The sequence below is a fragment of the Cololabis saira genome, chromosome 9 (genome assembly GCF_033807715.1).
Source record: "Cololabis saira isolate AMF1-May2022 chromosome 9, fColSai1.1, whole genome shotgun sequence".
Classification (NCBI taxonomy): Eukaryota; Metazoa; Chordata; class Actinopteri; order Beloniformes; family Belonidae; genus Cololabis; species Cololabis saira.
In genome coordinates, this window is record NC_084595.1 from 21179968 (window position 1) to 21192648 (window position 12681).

The 12681-nt window shown below is 35.7% G+C and overlaps 1 protein-coding gene across 1 annotated transcript in view; it reads left to right on the plus strand.

Annotated features, from left to right (window-relative positions):
• The first annotated feature begins 1319 nt into the window (after positions 1-1319).
• The window catches only part of slc15a4 (solute carrier family 15 member 4), a 32703-nt gene continuing 21341 nt past the window's right edge, over positions 1320-12681 (plus strand). Inside the window, exons 1-5 of the mRNA XM_061730759.1 lie at positions 1320-1476; positions 1686-2309; positions 8805-9097; positions 9854-9995; positions 10210-10287. Of these exons, the coding sequence (XP_061586743.1) occupies positions 1737-2309; positions 8805-9097; positions 9854-9995; positions 10210-10287 (1086 nt within the window). The 5' untranslated portion in view covers positions 1320-1476; positions 1686-1736. The remainder of the gene's footprint in view (positions 1477-1685; positions 2310-8804; positions 9098-9853; positions 9996-10209; positions 10288-12681) is intronic.

The window sequence follows — 12681 nt, forward strand, 5'->3', positions numbered from 1 at the left end:
TAAACAAGAAAGGTAAGCACAATACATGATTCCCTGTACAGTATTTTTTGGCGAGCCTTTACCAATTTATGGCATGGTATGAGTTGCATATTGGCAAATAATTAAAAATTAAAATCACGTTGGTGTCCCCCCCCAATCCTGACATCGGATCTGCACCTAGGGTTGCCACCTTTCAGAAATAGAAATAAGGGACGCCCTGATTTCAGCAGCGCAGGAGCCAAAAGAAAAAAGCCCCCAAACTACTAAACTGAATAAAAATGTGTTTATTTTTATATAACATTTTTATATAAAAAAACCAAAATGCTTTGATTTCAAGTTTAAAGTGCTTTAATAGCATTGAACTTGCATGACTGTACAGACAGACAACCATACTAGCAACTGAAATAGCCTCCTATGCTACTGTATGTCCACATCAGCCCAAATGTATAATATAGCCTACAGGTGAAGAATATGGTGTAAAAGTTAATTTATTTCAATAATTCAACTAGAATATGATGTAAAAGTTAACTTATTTCAATAATTCAACTAGAATATGGTGTAAAGGTTAATTTATTTCAATAATTCAACTAGACTATGGTGTAAAAGTTAATTTATTTCAATAATTCAACTAGAATATGGTGTAAAAGTTAATTTATTTCAATAATTCAACTAGAATATGGTGTAAAAGTTAATTTATTTCAATAATTCAACTAGAATATGGTGTAAAAGTTAACTTATTTCAATAATTCAACTAGACTATGGTGTAAAAGTTAATTTATTTCAATAATTCAACTAGAATATGGTGTAAAGGTTAATTTATTTCAATAATTCAACTAGACTATGGTGTAAAAGTTAATTTATTTCAATAATTCAACTAGACTATGGTGTAAAAGTTAATTTATTTCAATAATTCAACTAGAATATGGTGTAAAGGTTAATTTATTTCAATAATTCAACTAGACTATGGTGTAAAAGTTAATTTATTTCAATAATTCAACTACAATATGGTGTAAAGGTTAATTTATTTCAATAATTCAACTAGAATATGGTGCAAAAGTTAATGAAAATACGGTACAAATCGCGTCCCGTATTAGTTCAATACGGGACGCAACATTTTTTTCTCAAATAAAAGGACAATTCCGTATTTTACGGGACCCCTGTCCCAATGTAACGCAAATAAAAAGGCATCACGCTGCAGCGGCACTTCCTCCTTCTCGCGGTACACCGCATGCGTAGTTTGCGCAGATTCCTATAGCGTCTGGATGGGCCGTCGAGAGCGTCACTTCCCCGGGAACCAAACTCCCTTTTAGTTATAGATCTTCTCTACAGCGACGCAAGCGTGACACTTGGTACTGAACAACATGTCACGCGATAGTACTGTGACTGTTTTTTGTTGACTTCCAGTTCTCATTTCACAAAGTATTGACACAGAGCGAACTAAACATTTTGTCACCATTATTTAAAGGAGACCACAGGGAGGCGTTTCACTAATTAAAGGTAAAGTAAAATAAAACACAACATGTTGTTCTACAGCTAGCTTTACTTTCTTCAAGTGTTTGTTTTTACTTGTGATTTAAGAAAGGAGCTCTTGTCAGATAACCAAGTGTTGTCATTAGTGCACTGCTGACAGGTTGCTCTTTCTACACAGTAGTGACAACATTGAGTTTAGTTGCTTCAACCTCATCTTTTTTTTTTTTTTTCCACAGGTTTGGAGTCAGTATTGAGGAAGAGATTTATTTCCCTCAAGTTGATTGAGAATGGCTAACAACAGGGATGTCGACGAGAGCACCCCACTTTTGGACTCAGGAAACAGACCTTCACCTCCATCAGTGTTCCAGGGAAGGAGATTAGCATGTGCAGCAATCCTGCTGGCTGAATCGTTAGAAAGGATTGCATTCTACGGCATTACATCTAATCTGGTCCTATTTCTAAATGGTAGTCCTTTTTACTGGCAGGGCACTCAGGCCAGTCAGGCACCCCTGATTTTCATGGGGGTGACCTACCTGATTTCACCATTTGGAGGCTGGTTGGCAGATGCATATCTTGGGAAATTCTGGACCATAGCTTCAAGTTTGATCCTGTATTTTATGGGCATGCTATTTTTCCCTTTCATTTCAAATGAAGATACCAGGATACATCTATGTGGAGAAGAGACAGCGTTTCCCGTGCAGCCTGCTGAGTGCTTGAGTACAAACAGCACCCCTCCAACAAATGTAACTTGTCCCATTCGTGCCCCATATTGTGGTGCACTCGTCTACAGTGGACTCTTTTTAATTGCATTAGGTGTGGGCACTGTGAAGTCCAACATCACTCCATTTGGGGCAGATCAGGTAGAGTATAAACACATTTCCATTCACACCTTACAACCTTAATTAGATAGAGAGAGAAAGTAATGTTCTTGTTGGATAGGAATTGTGATTTGTTATCTGGTCTGTATAAGATTGGGTATGCAGTGTGACATGGGGGTCAGACATGTGACTTCATGTCTTTTGTACCATAACATTTCAGTACGACATGCATGCTCGTGATAATCATGGACATTTATAAGTACAGTCATGGTTCTTCACATGGAAATTATTGCCTTATTTTATTTATTTTTTTGTAGATTTCTTGGCACTAGTGGCGTTTTTTAATGAAAGTAGGTGGACAGGAAACGGGTATAGAGAAACAGCAAAGAGAAGCAGGCCGGGACTTGAACCTGTGCTGCTTGCACCAGGGCGATAGCCTCTGTAAATGGCGCCCGCTCAAAACACTAAACTATCCAGAGCCCTGTCATTGCCTTATTTTTACAGATTTGGACATTTATAAACTTTTGATTAATTTTTATTAAATGCCTGCAGGTAAAGGTGGTGTGTTTGGAAAAAAAATATATATATATATAACTCTGCACAAGTCTTGTCAGATCTGAGTTCCAGAGAAAGTGCAGAGAAACCAGCGTTTAAGTGCATCAAATTTCCCTTTAGATTCTGAGTATGCTCTCCATGAAAAAATACCCTCTAACTGTGGCCAAAATAGATATTTAGCTCCTTTTGTGGAAAGGATGTCATTCTAAATAGCTTGCTTTTGCTCACATTATATGTTTGCACATTCAAAAACCTTTTCCTTTACATTTCTCCCATGCTGGCCAAATTTGTGTCATCTTTCTGTTTTATAAAAGCAGGCACTTTGACACCAAGAGTTGCAAATGTTACCTGTAGATTTTATATTTTCAGGTTCTTTGTGACTTCTCTGCATTAAATGGTCGGCTCTTGGGGTGACCCTCCCAGTGTGGCTGTTTTCACGAAGGCCTTAGAAAGATCTTTACATAGTGGAATGTTGGCAGTACAAAGTTCAGAGGCGAAGGAAGAAAAAAAAACCCAACAACTTACAGCTTAGAGTTTTTATGATTTAGCTTTTATACCAACATAATGAGTTTGACATTAAACTTAAAAGTTGTGACTTTGAGCTTTAACTGTAAGAGGCTCCACAAAAATGAGGCATTTATCATTCTGGAATTAGATATTTTAATCAAAAATATTCCTACTTTTAAGGACTACAAAATATTTAGACAATATGACATAATTGTAACTATAACTGGAATTTTTCATTCTTGGATGAAAATCTTTTGCAACGAATCACCGCCTGATGTATTTACCCAATGGACATCACCCAATTCAGAGTTCCCTCCATGGATATGCTTTGTCAGGCCTTCAGATGACTGACAATTGTTTTCCCCTTGTTTTACACATGATGTGGTGCGTTTTCTTTTCTCATCATCATCAACATAATCATCACCACAGTGTAAAGAATCTGATTCAAGAACATAAAAGGCTTGTTTTAGATAATTTCTAGCAAATTTGGCTCTACTGTTTTTGAATATTAGCAGGGGTTTCCACCATGCTGTAAACCCTCTGTATTTACATTCATGGCAGCATCTCTACTCTTAATTGTAGATTTGAGAATAATACAAAACTTCAGACCTTTTTATCTGTTTCAAATGTGCTTAAGTGAGCTGGAAATGGGCAACACCTGGTAAATGAACTGTCCTTTGGTCAATTATTCCCAAACTTTTGAATCCTTTAACATTGAAGCACTTTGCATAAAATGATTTAAATATGCAATATATTCGTGAAACCTCTTAAATTAAAGCTGAAAGTTAATGCAGTGATCAAATCTGTGTTGCTTAGTTTCCCACACATTGTGGAGGTGTATCAAGGTATATGTTAAGTATTTAAATAAGACAGATTCAAACTGCAAAGCAATGATCTAATTTTGGCCTTGTAATCTAGAGTCTCTTTTTCAAATTGTGTGGTTTGAAGATGTAACAAATGTACAGGCACATTATATTCATATAACTAACCAGCTCTTTTTCTTTCTTTTTTCTTTTCATGAATCTTAATCTTTTTTTACTGATTTTAATTATGGCATTAACTACAAAGCTCTAGTTTTGTGTACCATTTCTTCTTTGCTTTTTCACTTATGTTAGAGCATGATGTTAGTGCATTTTTATTTTAGTTTTTATTTTAGTAGATTCGTTTTTGTCATAAACAAACTTCTGTCATTCTCACATTCACACAAACATTTTCACACCTCACCCAACAATAATGCTTACAGTTATATTTTGGTGGTAATTATGTGTATAAGAGGGAGAAGAAAACAATCTTATGACAAACTGAAGTCACTATTTCTAATTGATTAGCCACAGGATCATTTGCTAGCAAGATTGTATCTCAAGAGGCTCTAACAAGAACTGGACAAGGTCTTCAAAGGGCGCTGGCAGGGCGAGTTTCATTAATACATGAACTAATTTCAAAACTTTCACATTAATTGCAATGCTGCTTTTCATAATGTTCAAACAACCATGGTGCATTGGAGTAAAACAAAGTGAAAAGCAAATGGAATGCTTCAGCTGGTTAATTAACAGTGTTATCTGGGCAAAAAGACTCAATTCAGTACTGTTACTTTTCTCTCATTTTGAAGTCTAAAATTCATCATGTGATGGTATCATTTTTCCACTAATCTAATGATATCCAGATAGAAGTCTGAGCTGTGAACATCAACTTGAAACTAGAATTTCCTGTTAGATTTGGACTTATTGTGGTCTTAGAAAATAATGTTTCCCTTTTGCATTGTAAAAACCAAAAACCGCAGTGTTTATTTTAAGTTGCAACTTGAGCATCATTTGCAAAATATTGCTGTTTTATGAAGCATCTACCATGTAGACCTTGAAGTTAGCACAGTGTTATATCAAGATTCATACGGGAGGAACATTTGTACTGCAAGTTTTCTTGGTTGTCTGTTGTGCAGAAGGGGATTTTAATGTTTTACCTTTTTCCTCTTCTTCAGAAACAGAAGTAAGAAATTAAAAAAATAAATAAATAAATAAAATAAAAAGAAAGAAAAAGAAACAGAAGTAAGTTTTAAACATAACATTTTATTCCCTTTCAGTTTGACTCAGTATGTGTCATATCTATTGCTGGGGACATGTATATGACCTGCAGCCATTTAAATAGGGCCAAACCTCAAAATGTATTTTATTGTATGATGTAAAAGTACAAGGTACTGTCACAACCATAAAATAAAATCAGCCACAATGATGTAGCAATGATGACAAATTCTCTTTTGGTTAAAATTCAAGATTCAGTATGTTACTATACCCTTGCTCAAATTGACCTTCATACTGTGAGCTATAGGGAAATCCTGTTTGCCTCCCACAGTCTAATGGGAAAACCTGTTTTCAGAACCACTATGGGAATTTTTTTCAAAATGTTTTAAGAGTATTTGTTTAACTCTTGGTTCCATTCATGGATCCTTGTAAAAGTGTTCTATCTGGAAATTGAGTAGAAAGATGTTCTGGATTTTCTTCTTGACAAATATGTACAGTAGTATACTTGGTCAAACATGGACCGTAGAGTTAGACAGGCCATCTGTGATGTTACCAAATAGGCTGCAATGGGTGGGCTTAGACTCAACGTTAGATCATTGATACTTGGGTCGAACACAGGTTTGAAGTGCAGCGCCAACAGTACTGATTTATCATGCATATTGGCATAAAATCAATAACTGCAACAAAACAGTTACAATCGTGTGTTTCTTTGTAGGCTTTTCTTTTTATTGAAGCTTTCATCCAACATTTAGCGTGCCATCAGAGCAGCTGCATTGCTGACCTGTCACTGGCAGAACAAACCTTTGTCCCATCTAAATATAAACGATGCTCTGCTGAGTCAAGTAAAATGGCAGCATACACTTGGGAACCACTGTGTTTGGTATAGCTGGTATACTTAATAAAGTGGTGAGATTATACACTGTAAATACTGTACACACTTTTCACTTTACCTAATAAAATGGCTAGCAAGTGTTTGTTGTAGACTGTTTTCACTCACCTCCGATATCACAGAGAGAAAAGGGTCTTTTTTATTCTTATTTTTTTTTGTGTTGTTTCCCTTCAAGTAGGGCCTAATAGTCTGACACTTGGACTGAATCTTTTTCATGGTGCTTTGACCTCAGTCAGACTATCAGAATAGACAAAAGACTAATGACATTAATGTTGGTACTTAATGTGGCCAGTACAGGTGTATAGGGCACTGACTAGGCATGGGAAATTCAACCAAATTGTTTATTGTGGGGGAGGTCAGTACTGCATTATTTTGTTGAAAAGTTCCTGGAAAAAACAAACAAGCCTTAAAGTCAGCAAATGTTGTTCTAAAACTTGAATGTACTTTTCCATCATTAATGTGTAAATAATTAGTACAATTAAGGGCACTGATACAATCTCATGGCGCATCAGAGCTTGGCTTTTACACTTGTTGCTGATAACAGCTTAGATGGTCCTTCGATCTGTGATCCAGACCACACGGACTAGGGCTGTTCGATTAATCGATTTTAAATCGTAATCGCGATTATGTAATTAGAAAGATGTTAAAACGTGAAAATCGTAAAATCGATTTTTCACTTTTTTTTTTTTTTTTTTTACCTTGTCTGCACACATATTAATGATTGATGGAAATACCTCTCAATACAAGCAAATGTAATGACTGACATTACACACCTCTACCTCCTTCATGGGTTGCATTATTATTTAGCATGCAAAGACCCAGTTTAGTTTAATTTGAAAATGTCTTGTTTTATTTAATTGGAAATATAACTTACTGTATGTTTGCAAGTGCTGATTTGCTGATTTTTTTTTTTTCAGAGATAAAACTTTATATTATATTTTTTTAAACTTTTTTTCAACTTATTTTACAGAGTTTTGCACTTTATTCATTCAATTTTGGTTTAATAAGAGCAAAGTTTGCACTTAAAGCCCAATGGGGCAAATGTTCAATACAAAAACAGCATATTTGAAATCATTTCTTTGCCTTTTGTCAATTCACAAAATAATCGTAATCGAAAATCGGATTTTGAGAGAAAAAAATCGAGATTTTATTTTTGGGCAAAATCGAACAGTCCTAACACGGACCAAAGAAAAAAAAAAGATGTGAAAGAATGCTGTTGAATAGCAATTCATAGGACAATTGTACACACTTTCACTCCGTGGTCATCCATCCCAGAAGCCTAAGAGGCTACTGAAGTTGATGTCTCCTCTGGACAAGGTTAATTGAAGGCTTCGTTTCTGATCCGTCAAGTTTTAAGTGGTGTTTTTGACGCAGGATTTCCAAAGTAATCCCTTGCCCATGTGGCTATATCAGCTGTGGATGAATGATGGTTCTTGATGCAGTGCCGTCTGAGAGATCGCAGATGTCCTGCATACGCCTGCACCTGTGCTCTTTACTCACGGAAATGCTCCCAAATTTCTTGAACTTTTTCATTCTGTGATGCACATTAGGAGGACACATTTGCAAACCCTACACAGTCTTTCCTGTGAGGAAAATTGTTTTTAAACACATGGATGGTTTCTCTCATGCATTTGTTGACAGACTGGAGACCTTCTGTCCACCTTTGATCCTCGGAGATGCAGTCTTTTATGAATACTGCTTTTTTACAAAATTAATGATTTAAAACAAACTTTTCATATCAATCTTTTTTTAAACATCACAAGATGATGAAATATATATATATATTTTTTTCCTTAATACTTTAATATAAGATAACTGGAGTCCTTTTCTTTGTTCTTGAAGAAGTTTGAACTCTTATCCAAAGCTTTTTTGTCATAATTTACCAGTGGGTAGTTTGAGGCTTATAAGCTGACATATTCATAGTTTTTAAAGTCCAGACAGGTGGTTTGAGAGAGCAGTGCAAGAAGCCATCAATGTTCTATGGGAAAAACAACAGGTGGCCTCGGGTATCACCTAGATCTTACAAGGCCAGCTTGACTGTACTCCTCAGGTGGTTTCATGCCTCTTGCCAGTCAATCTGCATCCCTGAGGTCAAAGCTGGACGCAAAACATCTTCACTTACTCAGCAAAGTTGTGAACCGCAGTACAACCCTTGAAATAACAATAAACACGTTTTAAATAAGAGCCACATGAGCAGTCGCTCTTACAAACTGAAGCTGTGTTGAATTATACCAATAACAGCATTAACCTTTGCTCAAGCTGATAGTAGCCTTCTTACATAAAGGCAGGAAACTAACTAACTTGCTTACCAGATTTGGAAATGTTTTTTAGCAAGATGAAAAGCTGTAGGAGACTGCAGATTAGACATTGCATACATCGTCACAAGTCATTAACGTTAAAGCGTAGATCAATGTGTCCTTAGTCAGATCAAGCCGGGGGTATGGCATCCCAGACTATTTGTGCTGGAACTGAAAACTGATAAAAATGTGACTTACATTCTCTCTTTAACAATAAACAGCAGCATTTTGGATGCAACTGGTAACTGTTATCTTTTGCTGTCTCTAATCGAAGGTCAAAGACAGAGGACCCGAGGCCACACGACGTTTCTTCAACTGGTTTTACTGGTGTATCAACTTAGGAGCCATCCTGTCTCTCGGATGCGTGGCCTACATCCAGCAAAATGTCAGCTTTGAGGTCGGCTACATCATTCCCACTGTGTGCCTCGGAGTGTCCTTCCTGGTCTTTCTCCTGGGACGGACTGTTTTCATCACCAAGCCTGCTGATGGCAGTGCCTTCTCAGATATGTTCAAGATCCTGGGCTTTGCCTGCTGTTCACAGAAACAAAATGAGCCTAGCCTGCTCCGGTGAGAGTGGCCTGCCATGTCTGTGTGTCACCTATTTCAAAGTTGTTTTTTTGTTTGTTTTTTTTCTAAATCACAAAACAATCAAATGTTAGGCAGCTGAAGTGATAAAACAACAAACTTCACCCCCACATTAACAGTGGTTAGGTAAAGCAATTCAAAGTGAAGTGAAAAGCATTTCAGAATGTTGGACAATGATTGTGAACCTGAGTAACAGACGTCTCTGTCAACATTGTCAGCTGTGTTAGATTATTCTGTAGTTTATTTCTAATGTGAGCAGCAAAGCACCTAAAGCATGCTTAAATAGACCTTTATCTCAAATCCTTCTTTGATCCCCCTCTATATTTTTTTTTTCCACTGGTATATGCATTCATCTTCATTCCCTGTGGTGAAATCTTATTCTGAAGGGCTAAAACTTGACTTTGAACTGAAGTAGCACAAGCGTCTCCAAAACTTGACATTGAATATTTTAAGTTGGACAATCCTCCAGCCTTTCAAGAATTCCTTATTAAAGCCATTTCTCCAGAGATGAGGATTAGAGGCTTTAGTACAAAGTTTCTTTCCTATCTCCAGAAGTACTATTATTAAAGGGTAAGATGTTTTTAAAAAAGGCTGATTAAATCTCCCACTTCAAGAGGTTAGTCTAATTTTAGCATATTTTGTATCTAATTATTTTTAAATGGATTTTATGCTGTTAATCACTTTGTAGTATTTAAGTGTTTTAAGGGTTTTCTTTCTTTTTTTTTTGTAACTATGAAGCAACAAACCAACATTACTAGACGGTGCCAAAGTGACCCACGGAGGAATATTTCCAGAAGAAAAAGTAGATGAAGTGAAAGCACTGGTGAAAATCCTTCCAGTCTTCTTTGCCCTTATTCCGTACTGGACTGTGTACTTCCAGGTAAGAGCCACCTGTATTACACAAGTTTAAAAAATATGACATTTAATATGCACATACAAGCTTCCTGCATGCAGATGCACACAGATGTCTTAATGTGCAGTAGAATTATTTTCGTTTTCAAAATTGCCAAGGATTGGCTTTGCACCGGAGGCCCTGTTGGTCACAAAATAGAGAATTGCTTTGTGCTGAGACTAATCTCCTTATTGTGTTGCAGATGCAGACAACATACATCCTGCAAAGTCTCCATCTGAGGATTCCTAATGCAGCGCCAAACACCACTACCGACGGGAAGGTAATCAAATGTGGAAACATCCTTAGTGTCTGTTTGCTAGGACTTTAACTGTAATATGAAAGTATATGTACCGATGAAACAAAGCAGCATGGGGCTGTAAACCTTCATCATAAGTAGTTTTGAGCTTGATTTTTCTCTGTTGAAAGTAAATGAGTCATTTGGTCACTGACACACAATGGGAGGCAACAGCTGGAGGCAGCAGGAAAGGCTTGTAATACCGTGGGGATTAAATCAGAACTACTCAGACTAATACCTTGCAGATTAGCAACCTGGCTGTTGTATCTCTCCACAGCAGCGCCTCCACCTGATGCTTTCTGGCGATTGATGCTGATGTAACTCACTTCCACAGATTGTATGTTTAGTTCTGGTGGGTTTTGATGATTGCCTCGCCTGCTCCACGTTTTACATGACTATTTCAGAGGTTTAAAAAACGATTACAATGAGCAGACTAGTTGTATGCATTTTTTTTCCATTTCTGAACAGGTACGCTTGACGTGGTAGTGAAATGTACTGAAATGTGAAGTGAAATGCCACACAATCAAACTTAAAAACCCCAGTATTGTACAGATGCCACGCGAAGCATATATTATGTGCTTTCTTATATGTGCTGCAACTTGTAACGCCATGAAAACAACATCTTTTTATTGGCTAATCTTTACAAATAATTCCTTTTTATGATTAAGAACTATACATGCTCTTAATATTTTCTTGACATACTTTTGTTTGGTACCAGAAGAGGAACTAATCCTTCTCTGCTACCAGCCGTGACACGCCTTCTTAACATCAAAAGGGAAGTGAGATTAGATGCCTGTGTGATTTGCTCCCTTACCTCAGCTGGCATATTTCACTGGCTAACATGAACTGTCTCCTCTATGAAATACTAATACTAATGACATCAGGCCATGGAAGGAGAGAGCTATCGTTATTTTTATCAATCACAGTAATTTGATAAACTGTCTGTACTAACTGTTTTGTAGTAAAATGGGATTTTAGTTGAAACTATCTCTTTTTCTCCATGGCCTGTTTTAGATACATTCTTTGAATAAGTTATTTGCAGTCCATGTTTAAACAGAACCTTCCTCTGTCTATATATTACATGAATGTAGTTCCTTTTGCATATAATTGGGCTCACCCACCTACTTATAAAAGGTTTTCTCTGTCAAAGACGTCCTCTCACTTAGAAGTTCCTGTCATTTTCAATATGGTAATGTGCAAACAAGAAGGAACCATTCTCTAAGGCGTCGCTATAGATTGCTAGCAGTTACTTCAAAAAATGGAAATTCAATTTTGGAATAAATTATGTTATCAGAAGTGTTAACCCAGGGACACATCAGAAGTGCAGGCACTTGGAATTTGCATTGCAAAAAAAAAAAAAAGAGTTACAGTAATTTGCACCATTTCATCGATTCACTTTGTGAGATATTGCCTGCAGTTGTAGGTGTGTGATATGCTTTACAGTGTTTTTGTTGTTTCTTTTTTTTTTTTTTTCTGGTTCAAATGTCATCCTGTCTGTTTTCCCTGATTGTGTTTTATAGAAATATATTCTTTATACACACACACACACACACACATATATATATATATATATATATATATATATATATATATATATATATATATATATATATATATATCAGGACTGTCTCAGAAAATAAGAATATTGTGATAAAGTTCTTTATTTTCTGTAATGCAATTTAAAAAAAAAAAAAAAAATGTCATACATTCTGGATTCATTACAAATCCACTGAAATATTGCAAGCCTTTTATTATGTTAATATTGTTGATTATGGCTTACAGTTTAAGATTAAGATTCCCAGAATATTCTAATTTTTTTTAAATAGGATATTTGAGTTTTCTTAAGCGGTAAGCCATGATCAGCAATATTAAAATAATAAAAGGCTTGCAATATTTTTGTTGATTTGTAATGAATCCAGAATGTATGATATTTTTGTTTTTGTAATTGCATTACAGAAAATCACAATATTATAATTTTCTGAGACAGTCCTGCGTGTCTGTATGTATGTATGTATGTGTGTGTGTGTGTGTGTGTGTGTGTATGTATGTATGTATATATATATGTATGTATATATATATATGTATGTGTATATATATATATATATATATATATTAAAAACAAAGCATACCCACTTACATTGGAACACACAATTTATGACACCATGTCATGATTTATTAACAAAACAGCTAAAGTGCAGAAGTATTTTTTTGAAGTAATGGAATGACTCGGGAGCTTATAAAAATCACCTTTAGTAACAACAACTTGAAATAGTTTTTTTTTTTGTATGAGCATCATTGTGGAAGATTATCATATTTATTCTGTCATTTTCTAATTGTCCCGTACTTTCACACAAAAATACTTTTTTTCTTCTTTGTTTT